Source organism: Sus scrofa, unplaced genomic scaffold (assembly GCF_000003025.6).
Source record: "Sus scrofa isolate TJ Tabasco breed Duroc unplaced genomic scaffold, Sscrofa11.1 Contig1914, whole genome shotgun sequence".
Classification (NCBI taxonomy): Eukaryota; Metazoa; Chordata; class Mammalia; order Artiodactyla; family Suidae; genus Sus; species Sus scrofa.
In genome coordinates, this window is record NW_018084979.1 from 1,045,558 (window position 1) to 1,070,094 (window position 24,537).

General features: G+C 55.6%; 1 protein-coding gene across 9 annotated transcripts in view; it reads right to left on the bottom strand.

The window, feature by feature from the left end:
- The window catches only part of MOK (MOK protein kinase), a 59,323-nt gene that overhangs the window by 5,204 nt on the left and 29,582 nt on the right, over positions 1–24,537 (bottom strand). For 3 of the 9 annotated variants that reach the window (XR_002341105.1, XR_002341104.1, XR_002341102.1), the window contains exons 3-12: positions 18,167–18,256; positions 16,509–16,579; positions 11,364–11,442; positions 11,186–11,234; positions 9,083–9,261; positions 7,424–7,525; positions 6,332–6,505; positions 5,672–5,789; positions 4,238–4,438; positions 368–585 (exon numbers count right to left, since the gene is read on the bottom strand). Coding sequence is in view for 4 of the 9 variants with exons in the window: in XM_021081582.1 (XP_020937241.1) it covers positions 3,657–3,824; positions 4,238–4,438; positions 5,672–5,789; positions 6,332–6,505; positions 7,424–7,525; positions 9,083–9,261; positions 11,186–11,234; positions 11,364–11,442; positions 16,509–16,579; positions 18,167–18,256 (1,231 nt within the window). In the remaining 5 variants the exon portion in view is untranslated. Of the gene's footprint in view, positions 1–367; positions 4,163–4,237; positions 4,439–5,671; positions 5,790–6,331; positions 6,506–7,423; positions 7,526–9,082; positions 9,262–10,355; positions 10,997–11,185; positions 11,235–11,363; positions 11,443–16,508; positions 16,580–18,166; positions 18,257–24,537 lie in introns of those variants that run through there. The other 6 variants (XM_003128742.4, XM_013978438.2, XR_002341103.1 and 3 more) reach the window with 5 other exon arrangements.

Here is a 24,537-nt window from a genome sequence, read left to right on the forward strand (position 1 = left end):
GAGTGAGGTCAAGGATCGAACCTGCAACCTCATGGTTCCTAGTCAGATTTGTTTCCGCTGAGCCACAAAGTTTAACATACTTTTTTTTTTTGGTCTTTTCAGGGCCTCACCCGTGGCATATTGAGGTTCCCAGGCTAGGGGTTTAATCAGAGCTGTAGCCGCCAGCCTACACCAGAGCCACAGCAACACGGGATCCAAGCTGCGTCTGCAACCTACACCACAGCTCATGGCAATGCTGGATCCTTAACCCACTGAGCGAGGCCAGGGATCGAACCCACAACTTCATGGTTCCTAGTCGGATACGTTAACTACTGAGCCACTACAGGAACTCCATAATGTACTTTTTTGTTGAAATAAATATGCCTACCTTGCCCCTCAAAGCACAAGCCCAGCAGTCACGGTCTGATGTAAGACAGGCTGCTCAAGAACACGGCTCATCTGGAGAGTTCTCGGGTTTTCTTGCCCCTTCTCGCAGACTCCCCGTCTCTGGCCTGGTGGGCAGAGGCACACGTACACCAGCCGCAGTTCCGGCGCGCCAGGTTCTCGAAGCTTGCAGCCCGCCGGTCCATGTCTGTCACTGCAAGCCTAGGAGTGCACATGACTCTGTATGGTGAGTATCGAACACCGTACAGAGTGATGTCCACGACACGGGGAAAAGCTGAGGACGTTGCATGGGAGTTTACTTGGTTGAAACCAGCTGCTGAGCGAGCTGAGCTCAGATCAGGCCCCTCCTACTGGTCGATGCTACAAGTTACTAGAACCCTAGCGACGTGTAGCTGCCAACAGAGGAACTTCTCTCCGTTCAAAAAAGTCATACAAAGGAGTTCCCTGTTGGCCTAGCGGTTAAGTTCCTGGCCCAGGAACTAATGCAGTGCCACTGGGGCAGCCAAAAAATAACGTCCCCAAAGTCATATACCATCGAACCCTTTGAAGGCCTTTTTATCAATGAGACTCTAAACCTTAAAGTATCACCTAAAACACATTTCTGAGTGATCCCATTAAATTGCGGGCATGGCCAAGTGAGTTTAGGCTAGAAAAGGTTACTCGCCCATTTTCATCATCTATGTGAACCAGCAACGGGATAATGTTACCGTTTCAAAAAAGCTCTCGTGGCCTGGTCTTGGCTTCCTTCTCAGAGCCCAGGGGCATCCCTGCCCCACGCCCAGCCCCCACCGCTGGCCCAGGGCTGCTCCAGCAGGAGCTCCCGCCACCAGCCTGGCCTCCGTCAGAGCACGTGGGAGCCTGCAGGGGAGGTGAAGACCGCCGCTCACCAAGATACCCCCCCATTTTAAGTGAGAGAATCGGAACTTAGGTATCACACGCGTGCAGAATAGCCTTGCTACTGAAACATCGGCACATTTTTGGGAGTTCCTGTCGTGGCGCAGCAGGAACGAATCTGACTAGTAACCATGGGGACGCAGGTTCGATCCCTGGTCTTGCACCGTTGGTTAAGGATCTGCCGTGGCTGTGGCTGTGGTGTCGGCCGGCGGCTACAGCTCCGATTCGACCCCTCGCCTGGGAAGCTCCATGTGCCGCGGGTGTGGCCGCGGAAGAAAAAGCATCGCATTTGAGATAGTCAGCATTTGGTGTTTGTCCTCTTCGTCACAGCACTGGTCTCTAAGTGCTTCCAAGACGACTTACAGGGGAGCCACGCGTGTTTCTGGAGATCAGAAGGGCCGCCCCAGAAACTCGAGTCCAGGAGTCTGGCCCACGTGACCCTCCCGTGGACTAGCAGGACCTGGCTGGCACCAGGACAGCAGTGCGGAGGTCCATGGGCCCCGAGACGGTCGCTGCGCGGGGTGGCCAGTCCCGCCCTGCCCACCGTGTGTCGCCCCGCGCCCAGCTCTGCTGTGCCGTCTGCTGTCGCCGCCTCCGTGTGAGGAATGGCTATTTGGGGGGCTTGGTTCCTAACTGGCCCCTGGCCGCATGGTCCAAGACGACGTCCCAAATCAGCCAGCCTGAAACTGTCCCCACGCAGCAGGTGGCACTGGGCCCAGGGTGGCCCCCACCTCCAGAAGCCGCGGAAGGAGGCGGGCTCTGCTCCCCGCACCCTTTGTGCCCGAGCTCCCTGTCTCACGCTTCCCCACGCAGGCTCCCCGCGTGGGGCACGGGGTGGGCATGAGGGAAGCCAAGAGGAGGAGGCCATCCCGGGTGGACTGGCTCAGCCTGGACCCTGCAGCCAGCTTGCTGGCCGACCCTCCCCGCCGGGGCCCTCAGCTTTTCCTCCCCTGTGGGCAGGCTGAGCAACGCCGCAGCCGCCAGTTGGATCCCCTGTGCCCAAGCCCCCGCCCGCCTCGTCTCAGCATGGGAGCTGTCAGTGCTGGATGTCCCCTCTCTGGCACAAGCTGGGCCCTGGGCTGGGAGAACCCGCTGGGGTGGTGGAGGAGGAGCTTGGAGACCACGGCCCGCTTCCTCCTGAGGCTCTGTGGGGGCGCATCCAGGGCCGCGGGGGCCATCCAACAGCTCAACCCGGAGCCTGGCTCACAATCCTCCGGCTTGTGCTGGGCGAAGACCCCGCCAGGGCTCCAGGCAGCAGGGCCAGGCGGCCTCCTGTGCTTCAGCCCCTGCCTGCCCGTTGTTGTCGGGCTGCACGGCATCAGCTCCCCGCCAGGAGCAGGCAGTGTAGACACAGGACGCCCCCAGGTGCCAATGGGACCTTGGACTTGACCTGCAGAAGCTGATATGCCAGCCCCCTCCTGGGGCAGGAGGACCTGCCAAGGGCCGCCCCAGAGAGCACCTGGCCCGCACCGGCTGTGGGGAGGGACGAGTTTGCTCTCTCAAAATGGAACACGGAGAATCTTCGAAGCTGTTGATATATTTAAAGGGGGGAACATCTCCCCAACCCTCCCTAGGTGGCCTGCACTTGCAGCCTGCCCTCGAGGACGGCAGCCACGCACGCCCCGCCCCCCTCTGTGCGGGGGACGCTCTCAGTGGCCCCCGCTGCGGGCTCCTGGGCGCCCTTCCTGCCCCGATGCCTCGTCCTCACACGGCTGCGATGGCTCTAAAAGGAAGTGCTTCCCCACCCTCCCGTCAGTCTGGCCTTCAGATGGCTCCGGGGCCCCAGGCGGCCCCACCCACGGGTCCCCCGCCCCCGCCACTGGAACCACTGGCTGCACCCGAGGCCACGCCCACCTCCCCAGCCCCGCCTGGGACGTGGCCCCCCTCACAGCCCCCCAGAAGGGCTGGGGTCACTGGAGGGCGTCACCCATCTGTCTTAAAGATGGAATAAGACTAAAGACTAACCTGGGAAATCTGTTTTTTACCGCTGGAAGTTTGAGGAGATGAGAAAAAGAAGGAACACTAACCACGAGGCGACAGACCAAGACAAAAAGGCGCTTTCACGGGGTCTCCTCTGCCCAGTGGCCTAGCCCAGCCGCGCCCGGTGCCACTGCCTCTGGGCCTCGTCCGCCCCCACGGGGAAACAGGTTCTTCCCGTGCCTTGTGCCCAACCCCCTGCTGGCCGCCCACAGACGGAGCTGGGCGCCCCAGGGCTGGCATGAGTGCCCTGCCCTCTACCCACGGGACAGAGCTGGACCTCGACGCCAACACGTGACCTGCCCTGGGCCAGGGGGCACCAAGTGCTGGAGGGCAGGCCCGCTTCCTCCCACAGCGGAGCTGCACCAAAGCCTTTCCAACAAAATCAGTCCCTGACGGGCTCAAACAGGAGGAACGGACAGTCGGCAAAGGGAGAAGCAGCAACGAGAGCTCATCCTTTCATGCGCGTCAGGGGCTCCAATTCCAGCCTGCCAGCCACACACGCCACGACGCTCTTGGTGACGTCGTACCACGAGGCGAAACGTGCGGAGCCCTCGGTGACACCAAGCCTAAACGATAAGTGTAATTTCTCTGTTCTGATTCACACAAAAAATTACAAAACATTTCCTGCCCCAAATTCCTGTGTTACAAAAATAAAAGCAAAGCCTGGGAGGCGCCGGTTTACACGTGTGTCAGGCTGGCACACACAGCACAGCTGCCTTCGGAGGCTCCAGGCCGACAGGGCAGCTGTGCGGGGCCTCCCGGAGCCGTCAGGCTGCCAGGCCGGGCTGCACCCGGGCTGCGAGCATTGGGCCGCGGGGGCTGCTCAGTAGCCGCCGTCTCTCCGTCCTATCGTGGGCAGCCGGCACTGCTTCAGGTTCGGCTTGACGGCCTTCTGCGCGGCTGTCTGTTGAAGCAAGGGACGCTCAGTGTGGGCCAGGATGGGCGTGAGCCGGCGCCGGGACGGCCAGGGGACACCCACCTTCTGGCTCGCGCCCATGAACTTCGGGGGTCTCAGCACCGGGACCTTCCCGTCGGCTCCCGGGGCAAACATGGACTGCAGCGCGGGGCTGGCGTAAGACGACAGCGTGGTCCCCCCCGAAAGCTGGAGTCTGGGCAGCTCCACCAGGCAGGCGGGCCCCTGTCTCCGGGGGCGGCCCTCCTCTGGCCGCAGGGGCTGTTTCTTCAAACAAAGCAGAGGTCGGTTCCCCTCCGTGGGAATCGGGAACACCCAAAGGGGCTCTTCCGTACGACTTCAGCCTCCTACGGCGCTGCCCGTGAGGGTGACATGCAGCCCCAGACCGCACACCGTGGCCCAGCCACCCAAAGCAAGGCTGGGCCTGGGGCCTGGGCTGACCGCGGGGGAGGCTGCGCTGTGACAGGCGCCTCCAAGGGCCAGGGCCATGGCGATGCCTCCCGCTCAGACTCCCTGAGGTCGGCCAAAGCGGCTTTTGTGTGGCTAGTGAGCCACCTTTAGTAGCTGAAAACTCTGTGCAATTCATACAGGGCCATCATTTTACTGAAAGCCACCTCGTCAGGGCCACCACTTTGCCAAAAAAGCCACCTCGCCACTCGTTTACGTTTGGTCCACGGCGCCACAAGCGTGGGCAGCTGTGACGGAGACTGAATGGCCTGCAAAGCCCAACGCCTTCAGTGGCCCTCGCGGACAGCATGGGCCTCAGCCCCGCCTGCAGGGGGCGCCCTTGGTAGATGCCGGCAGGAGACGGGCGGCCCAGCAGGGCCCACGCCTGGGGGCAAGATGAGGGGGGCTCAGGCCAGGGGCAGGGGTGGGTCTGTCCACGGTCTGGGCCCTGAGAGGAAGCTGCCTCCACCCTCCCTGGGACGGGAGGCACGGGGAGAAAGGCCACTTTGCAGGGAGAAACCGGGGGATGGGATGGAAAAAGGCTGCCTTTTGGACTCTGATGTGTGGCCTCAAGCAGGTGGCTGGACACAGGAGTGTCCATTTCTGGAAAGCAGTCCGGCTGCAGGTGTATCTGCAGCCCCTGGTGGAGGGTGACGCGGAGCGATGCCGGCCGAGTGAGAAACAGCCACAGGGCACAGGTACGTGGGGACTAAGCCAGCGGGGGCAGCACGGGGCGGGGGGGCGGGGTCTGAAAAGGAGGAGGAGCCTGGCGCCAAGACGAAGCCACGAAACAGCCTCTGAGACAGACAGCGTGCCCCCCAGGGCCTGCTGCTCTCACGGGGGCTCAGTGGCCACGTGGGGATGGTCACCTGGGCCAGTGATGGCTTCCCCGTGCCCCTGCTAAGATCGGTCTGAGGGCGCGATGGGCAGGTCTGCAGAGCGCTGTGGGTGGAGGGACTCCAGCCCGGATGCCAGGAACCTCAGCCAGGGCAGTGCAAAGGATGGTGCCCATTAGCTGGCTGCCTGCACCCAGCCCCCTGGCTCACTCGGTACCTGCTTCCTGCCCGCCGTGGACATCTGCCAGGTTTGCTTGAGGAGCTCGGGGGCCACGGGGCGCTCTGGAAAGCAGGCCGTGACTCTCCTCCCGTGGCTGGCCTGCTTCTCAGCTGCCCTACAGGGAAGGAAGAGAGAAGGCGGTGCCTCCCCTGAGAGCCCGCCCAGCACAGGCCTCGTCTGCCTGCCCGTCTCCAACCTGCCTGGCCCGCCTTGCCGCCACCCCCTCGCGTCCTCACGCACCATCACCAGTGCTCTCCCTTTTCTGTGTCGGCCTGGCGGTCTCTGGGCGGCCAGCAGACAGGGCTCTGTGAGCTGCATGCCCCAACCCCGCCCAATGTCACCCCCGCGTCACCCCTGTAGTGGTGCTGGCAGGGGTGGAAGCAGAAGACCCCAAGGCAGATACTTCAGTGCCAGGCACCACCCATCAAGCTGACCAACCTGCGGCAAGTTCCACCCGTTGACTGGCTGTGTGCCACCCTACTCCCAGCCACGCTGCTCCAGAGGTGGCCTTCCAGCTGGCCAGGCAGCCACTGACAGCCTCCTCTGGGGAGGGTACACCAGAGAGGAGCGGGCACGTTCCCAGAAGCCCCTGGGCCACCGTGTGCCCAGGATCCTGTGAGCCAGCCCCCAGGCCCAGGGGGATGCCAGCGTGCCTACCTCTGCTCTCGGAAGTAGGGATGCTGCAGGGCCTGGTGGGCAGTGACCCTGTCATCGGGGTCATAGGCCACCATTGCGCGCAGGAGCGAGAGGCACTGCGGGGACAGACTGGCCGTTGGCACAGGGATTCCTGACCCCTTTGTAAAAGGAAAGTCGAAACTCACAGCTCTCGACCTGCAGCAAAAGCCCAATGATGACAAATGGTCCTGCGTCATTTAGAGCACGTGGCCGGTCCAGCCTCACAGCTCTATAGGGACCTGCACTGAAGCTAACAGCTTATGGCCTAAAACGGGGGGCATGGGATCCAGCAGTTGTCCAACCCATAGAACACAAGCGCGGACCCCCAGGGACCCTGTGGACTTTGGTGATGACGACATGTCAGCGTGGTCGGGTTACGGCAGCCGAGCCACTCCAGCGCCAACGCTGATGGCGGGGGTGCTGCACGGTCATGGGAGGCCAGAAGGTGGGTAGAACCTCTCTACCTTCTGTTCAGTTTTTCTGTGAACCTAAAATTGCTCTTAAAAAATTAAAGTCTTTTTTTTTTTTTGGCCATGCTCATGGCATGCAGAAGTTCCCAAGCTGGGGACTGAACCCATGCCACCGTGGTGACAATGCTGGATCCTTAACCACTAGGCCACCAGGGGACTCCTTTTTTTAAAAGTCTATTTTAAAAAGTGGGGAGAGTCATGAGGTCTTTTATGCTATAAATGGAAGAAAACTACTTTTCCTTGAAAAGACTAATATCACATTCCCACTAGAGAAAAGTGAAGTAAAGATTAAAAAAAGAAAAAGAATCCACACCAGTTGTCATCTCTCTTCCCAGGGTCTGGGAGCTGCTGAGGGCTGCCCACGCCCTCAGCCTGAGGGGCCCTCCTCCCCCTCTGACCAAAGCAAAACCCAGCCAGGAGTCCCAGCCCAGGCATCCGTGTGGCCGCGTCCCAGGGGGCGGCGCCCCCGTGCCCAGCCCGGCTGGGAAACCGTTCTCACCCAAAGCCTCTACCACCCGAGTCAACAGTCAGGGGCCGAGACTGCTGGCCCGATGGCGGGGAGGGCTGCGGATGCCCGGGACGGGCCGGGAGCGCGTGCACTCACTGTTGGAACTTGCTGAGGGTCTTTGCAGCAGGCGTGCCCATGATGTCGTGGATTTTTGAGATCTGGTCCAGCTCGTTGGCTCCAGGGAAGAGCGGCTGCAGGCTGGCGGGTGAGGGCTGCGGTCAGGGCGGCGACCTCCCGGCTGCGGGCCCTCCAGCCCCCGAGGGAGGCCTCCCTCCCTCCCTCCCTCTGCTGTCCCCACAGAGCGCGTCTTCATTCCTGGATCTGCACAGCCTGAGCGCACATTGGCTGCCAGATGAAACCTCCGAGAGCCACCTCACAGCTCAGCGGGGTTCTGCCAACCAAAATTCAGGCTGGGTCGGGTCAAGCGCTGCGGCAAATGAGTTCCAAGGGACGCTTTTGGCTTTGGAGGTTTTGTGGATTTTGGAATCATGGATAAAAGATTTCAGACCTCTCACGTTCATATATATGCCACAGAGAAGAGCTGAGAATCGTAGCTCTGGGAGTTCCTCCCTGGTGGCTCAAAGGGCTAAGGATCCGGCTGTGTCACTGCTGTGGTACAGGTTCGATCCCTGGCGCCAGAATTTCCACTTACTGCAGGCATGGCCAAAAGGAAGAAACAAAACGACCAAACAAAAATGTAGCCCCGGGAGGTCCTGCTGTGGCGCGATGGGATCCATGGCGTCTCTGCAGCGCCAGGAGGCGGGTTAAAGGATCAGGCATTGCCCCAGCTGCGGCTCAGATCTGATCCGTGACCCTGGAACTCCATGTGCAGCCGGGAGGCCAGGAAAAAAGGGATGTAGCGCGGGCAGTGAGGCCAGCTTCCAGTCAGGCGAAGAGCAGCACCTCAGGCTGCAGGGCAGAAGAGACAGTGCGGGGGTGGGAGACGCCCGAGTGGGGCAGGCCAGGTGCCAAGACAGCTCAGCCGGGTTTGGCCCAGGGTCGGCCCAGGCCACCGCGCACTCGCGCCGAAGCCCTTCTCAGCCTTCCCAACGAGCGCGAGGGTGTCAGCACCTGAGAAAGGCTGTGTTGGTGCTTCGGCATCAGTGAAACCGTCTCTCTCCTTTCCCAAATTAACAAGGTCACTTATCAATACATACGACTGATCTAGAACCAGCAGGTATGTCCTGAAGGGCCCAGCTGGGCAGGTGGGAGTGGCCGGCGCAGGCCCTGCCGGTTCTGATGCACTGACCTTAAATCCACCACCCGTCCTAGCGACCCACCGGAGCGCGAGGGCGCTGCCCCTCCTCCTGGGGCTTCTTCAACCCGACACCCCGCGCCTGTGCCTGCGAGGAGCGGACAGGCCCTCGCCCTTCCCCGGGATCGGCTCTGGCCGGGGGTGAAGCCCAGAGGCTGCGGGGGGAGGACGGGGAGGGTTGGGGCTTTCTAGATCCTGGCTCATCCTCACACCTGCGGCCAGAGCACCTGCCTGAAGGCCTGTACCTGAGGGGGACCCGGGGCCACCCCCGGCCCTCCCCACGGCAGCCCCGACGGCAGAAATGAGGTGTACCACCCACCAGAGCCAGGACAGGCCAGGGGGCAGGAGGAAGGAGAGTGCCCCCTCCTCCGGACGAGCAGGCAGGAAAAGCGCCAGACCGAGGGCAAGATGAGCGCCCCACACGCTTCCTGCTGAGCTAAAAGCAGCCGCGGCACCAGAGGGGCTGTAAACCTGTGCGCAGCGCGAGGGCCGGCCGCTACCTGGCGATCTCGTAGAGCACGCAGCCCGCGCTCCACAGGTCCATCTTGTAGGAGTAGAAGCCGTCGGTGAGCAGACACTCCGGGGCCCGGTACCAGCGGGTGGAGACGTACTCTGTGTGCGGCTGCTTAGAACAGACGCTCCGGCAGGACCCGAAGTCCCCTAACTTCAGGACATCCTGCTGCGGGGCAGAGAGGCGGGGCGCCTGGGTGGCTGTCCGAGCACCTGAACCGCCTCTGGCGATGAGGGGGCGGTGTTTCTGTTCAGGGGAGCACACGCACAAATACTCTGGCTGCGTTTTACAGAGATTTCCAAAGGCCGCCCGGCCTGGGAAGTGACCCCAGGTCCGCTGCCCGGGCGCCTCAACCCGGCGCTTGCGGCAGCTCGGTTCCCGGGCGGGGGCAGCGAGGGCCCCAGCCCACACCTGCGGGGATCTTTGGAGCCAGTCGGCCGGCCAGGGAAACAGGTTTCCAGGTGTTTCTCCGTCGTCTTCACCGCTCGCATGCAAGTGACAAGTGCATGCCGTCCACGAATGTGAAGCTCTGGCCCCTCGAGCTGCCACGGGCCTTAAGCACCTCTCTTACCCAGATTATCCGGAGCCCTCCTCCAACGGCCTGGCCCTCTGCGCCCCTTCCTCAGGAAAAGGCAAGAAAACTGCCTGTCTCTGCGGAGGTGCCAGTTGGCTCCCCGACCCGGCGCAGTGGCTTAAGGATCTGGTGTTGCCGCAGCTGTGGTACACGCTGCATCTCCAGCTGGGAGTCAACCCCTGGCCCGGAAACTTCCCCATGCCAGGGGTATGGCAGAAAAAGAAAAAGACAAAAAAGAAAAAAGGCCCCACAGCCTGCAGAGACAAGGCAGTCATCCAAACCAGACTCGGGTTCGGCACAGGTTTGGAGCATGCTGGCACTGCCAGCCGGGAAATGTGGAGTAGCTACGGCTGCTGAGCTAAGGGCGCCAAGTTCGGGCGGGAAACCTAAGCCGAGAGAAGGAGGCCCCAGGAAAGAGCGAAAAGGAAACACTAGAAATACAAAACTCGAACAAGAATGAAAACGACTTTGACAGGCTCCTCAGCAGATCACCACGGCCCAGGAAAGAATCGGGAGCCCGAAGATCTGCCAAGAGAACGTCCCCAGCCGAAACGCAGAGCAACAGAGCAACAGCGACGGCAGAACCAAAGGGCAGTGTGATCAGGTGTGCCAGCCGCACACACCGCAGCGCCCACCGGTCTCAGAGCCACGACGCCGAGCCAAGGAAGCCAGGCCAAGAGAGAGGATGTCCCACACCGTTCCATTTATAGACCATTCTAGAAAATGCACACGGATTCTACGTGACAGAAAGTCAGCTGGCCTTTGCCTGGGGACCAGGGACCGAGAGGGGAGTTTCCCAAGGGGCAGGAGGAGGCTCTGGGGGGCAGTGAACTCGTCAGCCTAACTGGGACAACGGGTTTCCCGAGGGTTTCCCCGCACGCCCTGACCAGGCCACACACTTGACTCAAGCACAGCTCAAGGGCTGGCGAGGGAGACCGCTCTGCGCTCCAATGCTGCTTCCTCGCTTTTACACATGGAGTGGTTAGAATGATAATTTGAATAGAGTTTAGTTTCTACATAAGAAGGGTGCCTAAGATTATTTTTTTCCAGGTGTACGGTTATGCTGATAGTATTTATTAAATAAACCATTTTTTCCCACACTGGAAGAAAAAATTATAACATGGGAGTTCCCGTCGTGGCGCAGTGGTTAACGAATCCGACTAGGAACCATGAGGTTGCGGGTTCGGTCCCTGCCCTTGCTCAGTGGGTTAACGATCTGGCGTTGCCGTGAACTGTGGTGTAGGTTGCAGACGAGGCTCGGATCCTGAGTTGCTGTGGCTCTGGCGTAGGCCGGTGGCTACAGCTCCGATTCAACCCCAGCCTGGGAACCTCCATATGCCGCGGGAGTGGCCCAAGAAATAGCAACAACAACAACAACAAAAAAGACAAAAGACAAAAAAAAAAAAAAAAAAAAAATTATAACATGGTATCCAGCCATTTGAGACCGAAAGCATAGCCAATAAGAAGTTTTCAGTCTACCTTCATCCTGATACCAGTTTTTCATATAAAAGTTCTTACCTTTATTAATATATTTTCTGGTTTTACATCTCTGTGAAATATTCCATTTCTGCATTCAGCATAAAGGGAAGAATAGAATTAACTGTACCTTATTCCTTCAAATTCTTTTAGCCTATATTTTTAATGACTGTTAATACATTTTACGAATTTGAGAGCCACCATGTCTCCAAGCACGTACCTGTGCATGTGATCAAGGGATTTACACAACTGGTACATATAGCGCGAAATTTTCTTTTCTGATAACGGCTGTCTTCGCCCTGTGCAATCAAGGAAATAGCCAAATATCATTACCAACGGTCTGTGTCTCCCTTTCTGAAACAAAGAATAAAATGTACTCTTTATTTAATAACATCTGCAAGTCTAATTTTCTCAGGGAAAAATCACGCGAAGTATACAGTTCTAGGGAAAATGAGCCTATCTTGTAGCTGGGAATGGAGCTACAAAATATGCCATTTGAAATGCCACATCCTGGCATGCTGTCATTCCAAATCCCACCGAGCCAAGGCCTCTGACTGCGCCGCGTCAGCGCAGTCCTGGCGTTTGCCTGACCCCACGCTGCCTGGGGGGCGTGGGGTGGGGGGGCCTCCAGGACACCCTCCCTCAGACCGCTGCCCAAGAGTCAGGAGCCACTTGCAGATCCTGAGGCCTCCTGGACTCCCTGTCCAGACGCAGATTTCATTCTCAAGGGGGCCGATCGAGGCTCAACAGGAGGACGTTTTTCACACCCCAGATGCCCGCGCTCTCCTTTCCCACAGAAGGAAGCACTCCTTGGCACCAGCGGATGCACCCAGCACCGGCCCACACTCTGCCCGCCACACCTTCCTCTCTTCCTGCGCTTTCATGATGTTCTTTTTCTCTTTGTCTTTTTTTTTTAAGGGCCGCACCTGTCGCACATAGAAGTTCCTGGGCTAGAGGTCGAATTGGAGCTGCAGCTGCCGGCCACAGCCACAGCCACAGCAGATCCGAGTTGCACCTTCAACCTACGCTGCAGCTGTGGCACCACTGGATCCTTAACCCACTGAGAGAGGCCAGGGATCGAACCTTCCTCCTCATGGACACCAGTCAGGTTCCTAATCCCTGAGCCGTGATGGGAGCTCCCTGATGTTCTAAAACTCTTCATACTGCACTCCAGCATCACAGCCACCCTTGTTCTGGATTTTAATTTCAAAGTATGTGCTTTTGAATTATTAAGTTGTAATCTACAAAATATCCGCTCCAACCTAACAATTCAAAAAACCACTTTCCCCTCCATGAGCCCGTACCCCACTCGACACTTCCGGCCCTACGTGTGCAATTTCTGTTGAAAAAGTAAATGTGTTCCTTTTCTCATAAAACAAGAATGTTTATGTTAATCATACAAGTAATTTAAATGATAAACTATCTAAGTGCAATGAATTAACTTCTTCCAAGTCATATTACAATCTTTTTATTCTGTTCCACAGAATTTCTCATCAGTTTTCCAGAATTTAAATTAAAAGAATTAAAACCAAGGCATGGTCAGCTCCCCCAGCTTAGGGAGGAATTCTGTAATTTTATTAAATTATTATCTACATGAAGGTGAAACAAAAGCAAAAGTTCCATTCTCTCTCACACACGGGGCTGGATGAAGCTTCATGAAGTTCAGGCCTTGTCTGGCGAGGGGCCTCTGCAGCCGTCAGCAGAATCCCTCCCGGGACAGGGGTGCAGGGTCCCGCAGCACCAGAACCTTCCCCCACCCCCACCTCCAGGCCTTTCCAGCTCAGCAGGTCTGCCTTGGGCCCCCGAGCTGCCCTTCCAACAAGTTCTCAGAATCAGCTGCCAGGCTTGGTTCCTCGTCCTGGGAACCTCGCCTCCCGACATCCATCCTGGTGATCGGCTGCTGCAGCCACATTCACGGGGGATGAGCCTGACGTGCCCCCGAAGCCCCTGCACTTCCCAATTGTGTTCATGCTGTTCTATTTCCAGAAGCACCTTCCCAGCCATGTCCACACTGCATCTCACTTACAACACAGCTCATCCTAGTCACCTGAGCTTGAACTCAGGAAAGGCAGACTCTTTTAGGAAAAGCCAAATCCACTCAACCCTTATCATCACCCAGGGAACTTTTAGAAAAGAGATGTCAGGGCCCAAACCTCGCCAGAGTGAATCGCAAACCCGGGCAGGTGGCAGCCTTGCCGTGTTGCCAGCTGCCTTCAGCCCCAGTGTGAAGCCCTGGCGTGCCTGCCCTTCCTGTCCTCCTGGACCCCCGGCCACCCGGCAGCCGTGGGGGCGAGGACAACACGAGGGTCCACGGCCTTGCCAAGGAGGGGACTGACCATCGCCATACAACAGTTTTCCCAAAACAAGACCCTACCTTTCCAGGCCCAAGACTGCATCTGGTTCCTACCAGATTCTTGCCTGCAAACATCCGCTACAATTAACAAGCCACTTCCAAGCGCCCTGTCCGACGCCTACCGACGCCAGCAGACGGCAAACAGTATTCTCCCGCTTCGGCTCTCCTGACCAAATTCACTTTTGCCAGTTAATTTTCACTAAATAAACACATTAAGAAGACACTGAAGAATGTCACCTACGAAAGCAGCCACGTAAAAACCGGAGTGACTACAACCCTGAACCGTGGGTCTGGCCGGCGGTGCCACCTGAGGGAACCTGGCTGCCAGTGTGGCAGCTCAACGAAACGCCCAGCTCGTGCCCCTGCCCGGGCCTGGCGGTGCGCGCCGGGTCCCCAGTCACACCCCACGGCCCCAGGCGGCACACTCTGGCCCGGGGACCTCGCCAAGGAGAGCTCGGTTCCCAGCACACTGCCCTGGGCGAGGCTGGGGGGCCTGGGCAGAGGGGGATGCAGGCGAGAGGTGGGCCTCCGTGTGGAGCCGGCCCCCGGGGACCTCGCGGCCAAGCGAATCTGACGAGGAAACGCGGGTGCCCTCACCCCTGACGGCGCTGGGGCTCCGTGCCAAGCGCAGTGCAGCCAGGCCGCATCCGCCAGCACGCGAGGCCTCTGAGCCGGGGGACAGCAGTCTGCTGTCTACACTCCCTCCTCGCTACGGACAGAGGCCGAAGGAAAAGGGTTCAGCATCTGCCACCACACAGATTTCTGTGGCTGTGGTGTAGACCGGCAGCTGCAGCTCCGATTGGACCCCTAGCCTGGGAACCTCCATATGCCACACGCGCAGCCCTAAAAAGACCAAGGAAAAAAACAAAGGGGTACCATATCTTCCTCGATACAAGGCAAGCTCCTGTTTCCCCGAAAGATCCCAAAGCTTTACATCAACTTAACAGATGGAGAAAAACGTGTCTACTTATAATATCTATTTTATTAGTAATTTCCTACCACATGTATTTTATTTTTTTTTTTTTATTTTTTTTTTGTCTTTTGTTGTTGTTGTTGTTGCTATTTCTTGGGCCGCTCCCGCGGCATATGGAGGTTCCCAGGCTAGGGGTTGAATCGGAGCTGTAGCCACCGGCCTACGCCAGAGCCACAGCAACGCGGGATCCGAGCCGCGTCTGCAACCTACACCACAGCTCATGGCAACGCCGGATCGTTAACCCGCTGAGCGAGGGCAGGGACCGAACCCTCGACCTCATGGTTCCTAGTCGGATTCGTTAACCACTGCGCCACGACAGGAACTCCTACCACATGTATTTTAAGTGACATATAAAAAGTGAATTTGACATAGTGCTTTTCTTCACTCTCCCACTTCTTAATTTTACTTGAACTCTCTGCATGTTCCTTCACTACCAGTGCCTTGGTCGTCGCAAGACCAGCCTCTCCATCTCGCTTTTCCACAGCACACCACCATCGGTTTGGCTACGTTGTGTGAGATAATACGGCAGGTTTTTTTAATCGTTGATTCACAATGTTCTGTCAAATTCTGCTGTGGAGCAGTGACCCAGTTACGCGCATGCACATACATTTTTTCTCATAGCACCATCCGTGGCATCACGGGGACTGGATACAGCTCCCTGTGCCGTACAGCAGCCCTCACTGCTCACCCGTTCCAACAGGAATGGTTTGCATCTACGAACCCCAAACTCCCCGTCCCCCCGCCCCTGCCCCCTCGGCAACCGCGGGTCTGCTCTCCACGTCTGGGAGTCCGTTTCTGTTCTAATAGAGCAGGTTTTAAATCATCTAGGATATGCCGGCGCTCCAGTGCCATTTCAGCTAGAGCTGCTCACACCACGGAAGGCAGCCGATTTTCCATGTGTTTGACAAGCATAACACGACCTGTACGGCGGGTCTCTGCCCGTGCTGCCCCCTGGGGGATGGTTACAAGGCTCCTTTGTCCTGAGGAGGTCAGTCCCCTGGGGGTTTGCTAAATGTGGGCCAGCCACCGGCCTCCTCCTCTCCACTCCCCTCGGTGACCTTTGCGAGGCTGCAGAACCAGCCAGGACGGAGGTGGGCTGGGGCAGCCGTGTTCTCCCAGCCAGGAGCACGCTGGGACCCAGGGGGCGCGGGACGGCTCCACGCGGGAGGAGGCTCCCGCTCAGTGGGAGCAGCCGTGGGGAAGCCCTGCCTTGTTCTGAAGCAGAGAACAGAACGCTGAGCCACAGCAGAGCCAGGAAAAGCCCTCGCAGGGGACAGGCCAGGGCGCGGGGCCCCGGCGGCGGTGACCTGGGGGAGGAAGGCCTCGCCAGCTGCTGGCTCCCACGCCATCCTCATCCATGCCACCCGGCAGCCTGAACGCCCTCTGGCTCACCTCTCGCTCGCCTGCGCAGACCAGACTGCCAGAAAGACACCACCCGGGGCCTGTACACTCACTGTCCAGTACGTTGGTTCTTTGGCTTTTTTTTTTTTTGAAAAGCTGTCTCATGGCATATGGAGCTCCCTGGCCAGGGATCAGATCCAAGCTGCAGTTTTGACCTACACCGTAGCTGTAGCCATGCCGGATCCTTTAACCAGCTGGGCTGGGCTGGGGATTGACCTGAGTCCTGGAGCTGCAGAGACCCTGCCAGTCCCCTTGCACCACAGCGGGAACTCCCAGTACTGCATGTTTATATAATACAACGACGGCGCCATGGGGACTAATGACTTTGGGAACTAAAACCAAGAATACGGAAACTACGAGCTTTAAAAGATCTTAGATTTGGAATTCCTATGGTGACCCAGAGGTAACAAACCCGACTAGAATCCAAGAGGACATGAATTCAACCCCTGGCCTCACTCAGTGGGTTAAGGATCTGGCGTGGCTGTGGCTGTGGCGGAGGCCAGCAGCTGCAGGTCCAATATGGCCCCTAGCCTGGGGACTTCCAAATGCCATACGTGCGGCCCTAAAAAGCAAAATAAATAAATAAATAAATAAATAAATAATCTATCTCAGATTAGCTTTCAAATTATTCTACGTACCTCGAATTAGCTCATAAATATTCATGTCCATAAGTTCACATATTAGCGCAAGAGAACCAGATTTTCTGTCACTGGAGAAGAAAGCAGGTTTTAAAATATATTTTGTCTTAATCAGAAAATACAATCAAATATTTAATTCACTTGTAAACATTTCTGATAAACATAAAACACTCCCACAATCAAAGATCAAAGTGTAAAACTTAAAACAGTATAAGTTTTGATTTTTAATCAATATTTCAGGTAAAAGTAATTTAAAATAATAGTAAAATCACTTTAGGCAAAAATTCCAAAAGTCCTCCCACAATTTTTAAAGAGAAGTGTCTTGAAAATATAAAAGTTTCTATCAGCAGAAAGAAGGAATGAGGCTGAAGAATTAGATAAGCAAAACCAAAAACATTGGATTTTTTTTTTTTTTTTTTGGCTGTACCCACACCATACAAAAGTTCCCAGGCCAGGGACTGAATCTGTGCCATAGCAGTGACAACACTGGATCCTTACCCTGCTGAGCCACCAGGGAACTCCCCCCAAAATAGGATTTAATCATTCACGCTCTGGGGCATGCGACTTTCCTTTCAAGGCACTAACTCACATCCATGTAATTGGGATACCTTATGACATTCTCTTGTGGCTCAATGGGTTAAGGATCCAGCACTGTCACTGTGGCAGCTCGGGTCACTGCTGTGGCGCATGTTCGATTTCTGGCCTGGGAACAGGAATGCCACATGCCACAGACACGGCCCCAAAAAAAGAAAGAAAGAAAACTGGCATCCATTACACTGTGGGGGGAGTAATCCAAAATGCAGCCGGGGTGAACAGGAGAAAAACGAGTCACATTACACCCCCGCAGCGTCACCCCAGACTCTGCTCAGGGTGCCTCTCTGCTGCTGGGAGAGGTCCCCACGGTCCCTCAGGGCCATCAGAGGCCGCCGTCTCGGACAGATGTGTGTTGTCAGGTGCACATAAAGTGCCCTTGGCACAGGCAGCGCTGTGCCATCACACGCAGACCCTGGTCTCGGGGACCCATCTGAACTCAGGGCTCAGAAGACGCAGGCCAGGTGGCCTCGAGGCCATAAGCTAGTGTGTCCTGAGTTTACAGCCATTCTATCCTCCGATGAAAATCTGCCCTTTAACTGTCAGAGGTGTGGTTTCTTGGCTGGTTGCAGAGGCCAGGCTTCCCTGGAGGCACCTCCACAAAGCTGCTCCGGACCCCAGCCTGAGCCCCTGGTCAGAGTCTGGGGCACGGCAAAGAGCTGCCAGCACCTGCAGACAAGCTGTGCTCCGCCTTCCCGATCAACGGGTCAACCTCTACGCTTAGAGCAGAAGCGAAAACTCCCCCGAAAGGATGTCAGTTACAGTGAGAAAGCCTATAGGAAACCACACAGGGGTGGCGACCGGCAGGGACAAGCAGGCACGGTCCCCGAAACGTGACCAGGGACTGCCCAGCAGCTCACAACTCACACGCAGACGCCCAGAGCCACCACCTTTTACACAGAAGCCCAAGTGAGCTGCAGAGAGGCCGGTGAAGGCGTTTCCACCCCGGGGCTCAGATCACCGTCTGAGCTGCAGGCTGACAGGGTCTGCCGTGGTTTTCCTTCTTAAAAAGAGATTTAACGGTTACATCAAACTTGGATAATTTTTGAAGCCCCAAATATACTTACAAAAGCACTTCGTGCAGCGTGAGGATGTTTGGGTGTGGATTCAGGCGCCTCAGGGCTTGTATCTCTCGCAGACTGTTCACTTGCTCGATACTGTTGTGTAGGTAAAAACAAACACGTGAGCTTCAGCTCAGGGTGGTTAAGTCCCTGTGTGTTATCCATGACCACCACCACCAAACCAATATTTCAGGGAGTCCCCGGTGTGGCTCAGTGGAAACGAATCTGACTAGCATCCATGAGGACACAGGTTCGATCCCTGGCCTTGCTAAGGGGGCTAAGGAAGGACTGCGGTGAGCTGTGGTGGAGGTCACATAGGTGGCTTGGATCTGGCGTTGCTGTGGTCGGGTATAGGCCAACAGCTACAGCTTCAATTCAACCCCGAGCCTGGGAACCTCCATATGCCCCAAATGCAGCCCTAAAAAGACAAAAAACAAAAAAAACAAAAACCTTCAAACAAGTTAATCAGGTTTTATTTCTCCCATTAGCAGTTGAACTTAAGCATATCTTATTTCTACATTATCTTATTAAAAAAAGCAAGGTTCTTATAGCTCCAGACATATAATCAAACTTTTCCCATCTATGCTCCTGACAGAATACATTGGTAGTTTCTTCCATAACTAACATATATAGAAACAGATATTAGGAATTCCCGTGGTGGCACAGAGGAAACGAATTCAATTAGTAGCCGTGAGGATGCAGGTTTGATCTCTGGCCTCGCTCGGTGGGTTAAGGAGCCAGCGTTGTTGTGAGCTGCGGTGCACGTCAAAGATGAGGTTTGGACCCCCCATTGCTGTGGCTGAGGTGTAGGCCGGCAGCTGTAGCTCTGATTCAACCCCTAGCCTGGGAACCTCCATACACCTCCAGTGTGGCCCTAAAAAGATTTAAAAAAAGAAATAGTTATCAAAGTTTCCTATCAGTCAGGAGTTCCCGTTGTGGTTCAGTGGGTTATGAATCCAACTAGTAGCCATGAGGATGCAGGTCAATCCCTGGCCTCGCTCAGTGAGTTCAGGTTCTGGCGTAGTTGTGAGCTGGGGTGTACACTACACATGTGGCTTGGATCTAGTGTTGCACCAGCAGGCCAGCAGCTGCTGCTCTGATTCGACCCTAACCCAGAAACTTCCATATGCCTCAGGTGTGGCCCTAAAAAGCAAAAAACAGAAATCCTATTAATGGGTTTGTGGGAACTTAGCAACTGAGCAAGTAAACAGCATCTGAAACAAGGGTCTCCAGTTCAGACCCAGTCTTCCCTCGTCTCGTCCACAAAGGCCCTACATTTTCTCAGTTTCATTCGCTGGGACAGGTGTGCTCTCGGCAGGTGTGTCTCACCGCAGGCTTCTTCCAAAGACCGCTCTGCCTGCCACTACGCTCACGTGCCAAATCACAACCACTTCGGCGACAGAGGCCCACAGCCTGAGGCTGGCTGTCACCACCCTCCAGACAGACTCTTCCAGGAGACAGCCCTCCCCACGGTGGGGGCACAGGGTCAGTGAATGACTCCATCCGCCAGGCTCTGGAAGGAAACTAACTCTGGGAATATTCTTCCACTCTTCCACTGAAGCGGCAAAACCCTTCCACCAAATTTTTTTTTTTTTTTTTTGTCTTTTCTAGGGCTGCACACGCGGCATATGGAGGTTCCCAGGCTAGGGGTCTAATCAGAGCTGTAGCCGCCGGCCTTCGGCAGAGCCACAGCAACGCGGGATCCGAGCCGCATCTGCGACCAACACCACAGTTCATGGCAACGCCTGATCCTTAACCCACGGAGCAAGGCCAGGGATCGAACCCACAACCTCATGGTTCCTAGTCGGGTTTCCACCGCGCCACGACGGGAACTCCTATTGCTGTTTTAAATCAGCATAGCTGACTGTTTCAGGCTCTCTCAGGCTAGCCAACAAATGGGAGTCTGGCATCTAAGAACCCGAACGGTCTGAGTGTGAGGCCACTTCGGACAAGTTTTAGACCCTCGTCCGCTCTCATCCCCTAGGTCCTCCCTCACGTACGAGGTAACATTCAAAATACCAGCAACCTGCACACCGTGACCAGGAGAGACAGGGCCTCCAACGCAGGATCCCACAGGGGTCTCTGTCGAGCCAGGCACGACAAGCCTTTGGCGGCTGGAGAGGGGGGTTCTGGGGAGCGCTGGGTAAGGGCCTCGCAGGGCGAAGGCAGGGGAGGCCGGCACTCCGCAGGCTCAGGCTAGCAGCTGGTATGGGTCTCTTCACTCAGTCACCACTGCCGGCGTGTGCAGGGACCAGATCACAACCTTGTCCTCTCGCCACCCACCCCACCTCAGGTGCCTCGCCGGCACCCCGGCCTCCCCTAAATGCCTCCAGAAGGCACTCCCCAAAATTGATCCCACAGAACCTCATAAATTTCATGTTCAAAAGGCTGGAGATCAGCCCGATCCAGTTCCTTCTGGAGAGTGACAATTTTCATTGATATTAATAGCGTTCAAAAATCCTACAAAATAAAAGTTTACCTTTATTTAAAGCAACACTGCCCACCTCTGGGGCCCAGGACCCCCTCCTATACGCCGGGAGTCACGCGTCCGAGAACCAGGGCTCCAGGGAAGGCGCTGCCCCACCCTTCCCGTGCCACGGGAGAAGCAGGTTTTTCTCGGGGCAGAGGGATGAACTCAGCCAGCAATTAGGCGAAGAAGGAAGAAAAGGCCAAGTAAAACGGTCCTTTCTTTTTCTTTTTGGGCTGCACCTACAGCATGTGGAAGTTCCTGGGCCAGGTATCGAACCTGAGCCACAGCAGCAACGATGCTGGATCCTTAACCCGCTGTGGGGCACTTAAGCAAGCAGCTTCCACACCGTCACCCTGGGGTCTCGATGGAGGGCCAGCGAGGCCTGTCTTCACACACCACAAGGAGTCCCTGACCAGGCCCTGAGGACCCCTCGCCTGTGCCCGTCGTGCCTCTGCCCATGGCATGCTGGATCGGTGGTTCTTGACCCAAGGGACTCTGCCCCGTGGGGACACGAGACAATACTAGAGACGATTCTGGTTGTCCCTGGACGGGGAGGGGTGACATGGGCATTCCACGACAGGTGCCAGAGATGATGCTCAATATCCTACAGCGCACAGGACAGACCGACAGCAAAGAAGAACCCGGGTCCCGGTGTCGGCAGGCCCACGGCTTCATGTGGAAAGAGTGAGAAACCAGCTGGAGCTGGCAGCAGCTCTACGTTTTGAACACCCACCTGAAAAACATTAGTCTTTAGAACTAAGAGTCCTACAGCTTTGTCACTCTTCTCATCTTTACTAGGAAAACCAGTTATCATACCCTGAAACGTATTTTGCTTCTTGTAGACAGAATTCTTTTATGTTCTACAAGCATTCACTCTGAATAAGGGCCTATCACAAACATCAGAAAAGCACACTGACCTGGGAACTGCTCACTGTAGTTCAAGTAATAGCGCAAAGGCAAATCAGCTAAAATGCAAATCACATCTACTCCCTCTTTTAAAAATCATGGGGGGGGGGAATCTAAAACTCTGCAAGTAGGAGTTCTGGCTATGACGCAACAGGATCGGGAGTGTCTTGGGAGCGCTGGGACGCAGGTTCGATCCCCAGCCAGGCACAGTGGGTTAAGGTCCGGTGTTGCTACAGCTTAGGGTGCAACTGCAACTCCGATCTAATCTCTGGCTCAGGAACTCCACATGCAGCAGGGCAGCCAAAAAAAGAGAGAGAGAGCAAAGAAAGAAAGGGAGGGAGAGAAGGAGAGAGAGAAAGACAGAAGATTGATCTGCAGGGAACCATTTTCTTTGCCTTGCAGGTGCTTGGAATTTTGTGGTCGGTGACATTCAGCTTTGCTTTTTTTTTTTTTTTACTGTCCGCTGGAAAGAGAACTGAACAGAGGAACGTAGGTAGCCCCTGCTTCAGAAAGAACCAGATGATACTGACCATAAATGGACGAGATCATAATTACTAGGACTAAGAAATTTTAAAAATTATGAAATTTCAGTATTTCATTTTATTGAAAGGATTTTATGGAAAGTAAGTTTCTCTAACCAATCCAATCTGTAGGAAGAAAGTCCTCAAGGAAAAGGGCAAAAAGAAGTGGTTACATCCTTATGAGACAAAACAGACTGCAAAGTAAGGAGTGTTACCGTTCATGGTTTCATGACAATAAAAAGGGAAGACGTGACAGTCACTCACGTGTGTTGTCAACATACATGAAGCAAACACCGGCAGCTGAAGACAGAGGTGGAGGTTTCAACGCCCCTCGACCACAGCGCTGGACAGTCACTCGAAAAATCCTTCAAGGTGCAGAAACCCTAGCAGCACAGCTAACCTCCCGGACCTGCCGTTCACACCACAGGACGTTCAACACGCTTCTCAGGGCGAAAGGAACACTCCCCGGGGGGAAGAGGCTGGACCGAGATAAGTCCCCAAACAGTCCTAGAACGTGTTCTCTGACCACAGCAGAATTCAATCAGAAACTACAAACAATGAGCAATCTAGAAAGTTCCCGAATATTTGCAAATTAAACAACACACTTGTAAATACCCAGGGGTAAAGAAGAGATCACAAGGGAAGTTAGAAAACATTTCAAGTCAAGGTAACAAAGAAAGCACAGCATTCCAAAGTTTCTAGGGCGTGGGCACTCCCGCTGTGGCACAGTGAGTTAGAGGATCCAGCGCTGCCGCAGCTGCCCCGGGAGGCAAGCCCTGACCTGGGAACTTCCAGAGATAAATAACAGAAAATTAACAAAGCCAAAAGGTGGTTCTTTGAAAAGATTCGTAAAACTGCTAAGACTCCTAAGACCGATGGAGGAAAAAACGACATAAAACACTAATGCCACCAACTGCTGTCAGGAAGGAAAGACAGGAGGTCATGACAGACGCTGAAGAGACAGCTCAGGGAGGATTATGAACAGCTCCACGCCGACAGACGGGACAGATTCCTTGAAGAATGAAATTACCAAATCTGACACAAAATAACGCTGAAAATCACAATAGCCCCGTGTTGGAGTTCCCGTCGTGGCGCCCTGCTTAACGAATCCGACGAGGAACCATGAGGTTGCGGGTTCGATCCCTGGCCTTGCTCAGCGGGTTAAGGATCGGGCATGGCCGTGAGCTGGGGTGTAGGTCACAGACGCGGCTCGGATCCCGCGTTGCCGTGGCTGTGCAGCTGTTGCTGACCCCCACCCTGGGAACCTCCATGTGCCATGGGTGTGGCCCTAAAAAGACAAAAAACAAACAAAAAAAATATATACATATATCCCTATGTTTATCAAAGAAGCTGAATTTGTTAAAATCCTCAGAGGTGATGGCTGTACAACTGCACAAAACTGGGTGGACTCTATGATATGCAAATTATGTCTCAATAAAGGTCCAAAAAATCCAAAGAACGTCCAAACTCTCCGGCACAGTTTGCGCTGACTGTTCGGCATTGGAGGTGTGGCGATGCGGTGATTTATCACCCACTCCACTGCACTGTTTCCCGCTTTTCGCCCCAGACTGATGTGCTAATCGACACGGAGGGAGGGAGGGAGGGAGGGAGGGGAGGGGACCCTCCCAAGAAAACCTCCCAGATAATTTCCCCAGTGAATTATCTTAATTTTTTTGTCTCTTTAGGGCCACACCCGCGGCACATGGAAGTTCCCAGGCTAGGGGTCCAATCCAAACTGTTGCTGTGGGCCTACACCACAGCCACAGCAACGCTGGATCCTTAACCCACTGAGCAAGGCCAGGGATCGAACCTGCACCCTTATGGATGCTCATCAGATTCGTTAACCCCTGAGCCGTGACAAGAACTCCTATTATTGTAAATATTTAAGAGAGAAATACCTTCTACATGTCACAAGATACAGGAATGGCCGGTAAGCACATGAGTTAGTACCATTTCTAGTCGTCAGGGAAGTGGAGACTAAAACGCCAAGGAAGTAACCCCACACACTTCCAGAGCGGTGGAAGGTTCCAAGGCCAGATGCTGAGGCGGACTCAGAACCAGTTGGGACACTCCTTCGTTGTGGCGAGTGTAAAAGGCACAGTCACTCTGGGGAAAGCCCTGGCAGCTTCTCTTATCAAGACAAACAGGAGTTCCCATCGTGGCGCAGCAGAAACAATCCAACTAGGAACCATGAGGTTGAGGGTTCGATCCCTGACCTCGCTCAGTGGGTTAAGGAGCTGGCGTTGCAATGAGCTGTGGTATAGGCTGAAGACACGGCTCGGATCTGGTGTTGCTGTGGCTGTGGTGTAGGCCGGAACCACAGCTCTGATTAGACTCATAGCCTGGGAACCTCCATATGGCACGGGAGTGATCCTAAAAAGACAAAAAAAAAAAAAAAAAGTGTTGGGGTTCCTGTTGTGGCTCAGCGATAACAAACCCAACTAGTATCCATAAGGACATGGGTTAGATCCCTGGCCCCG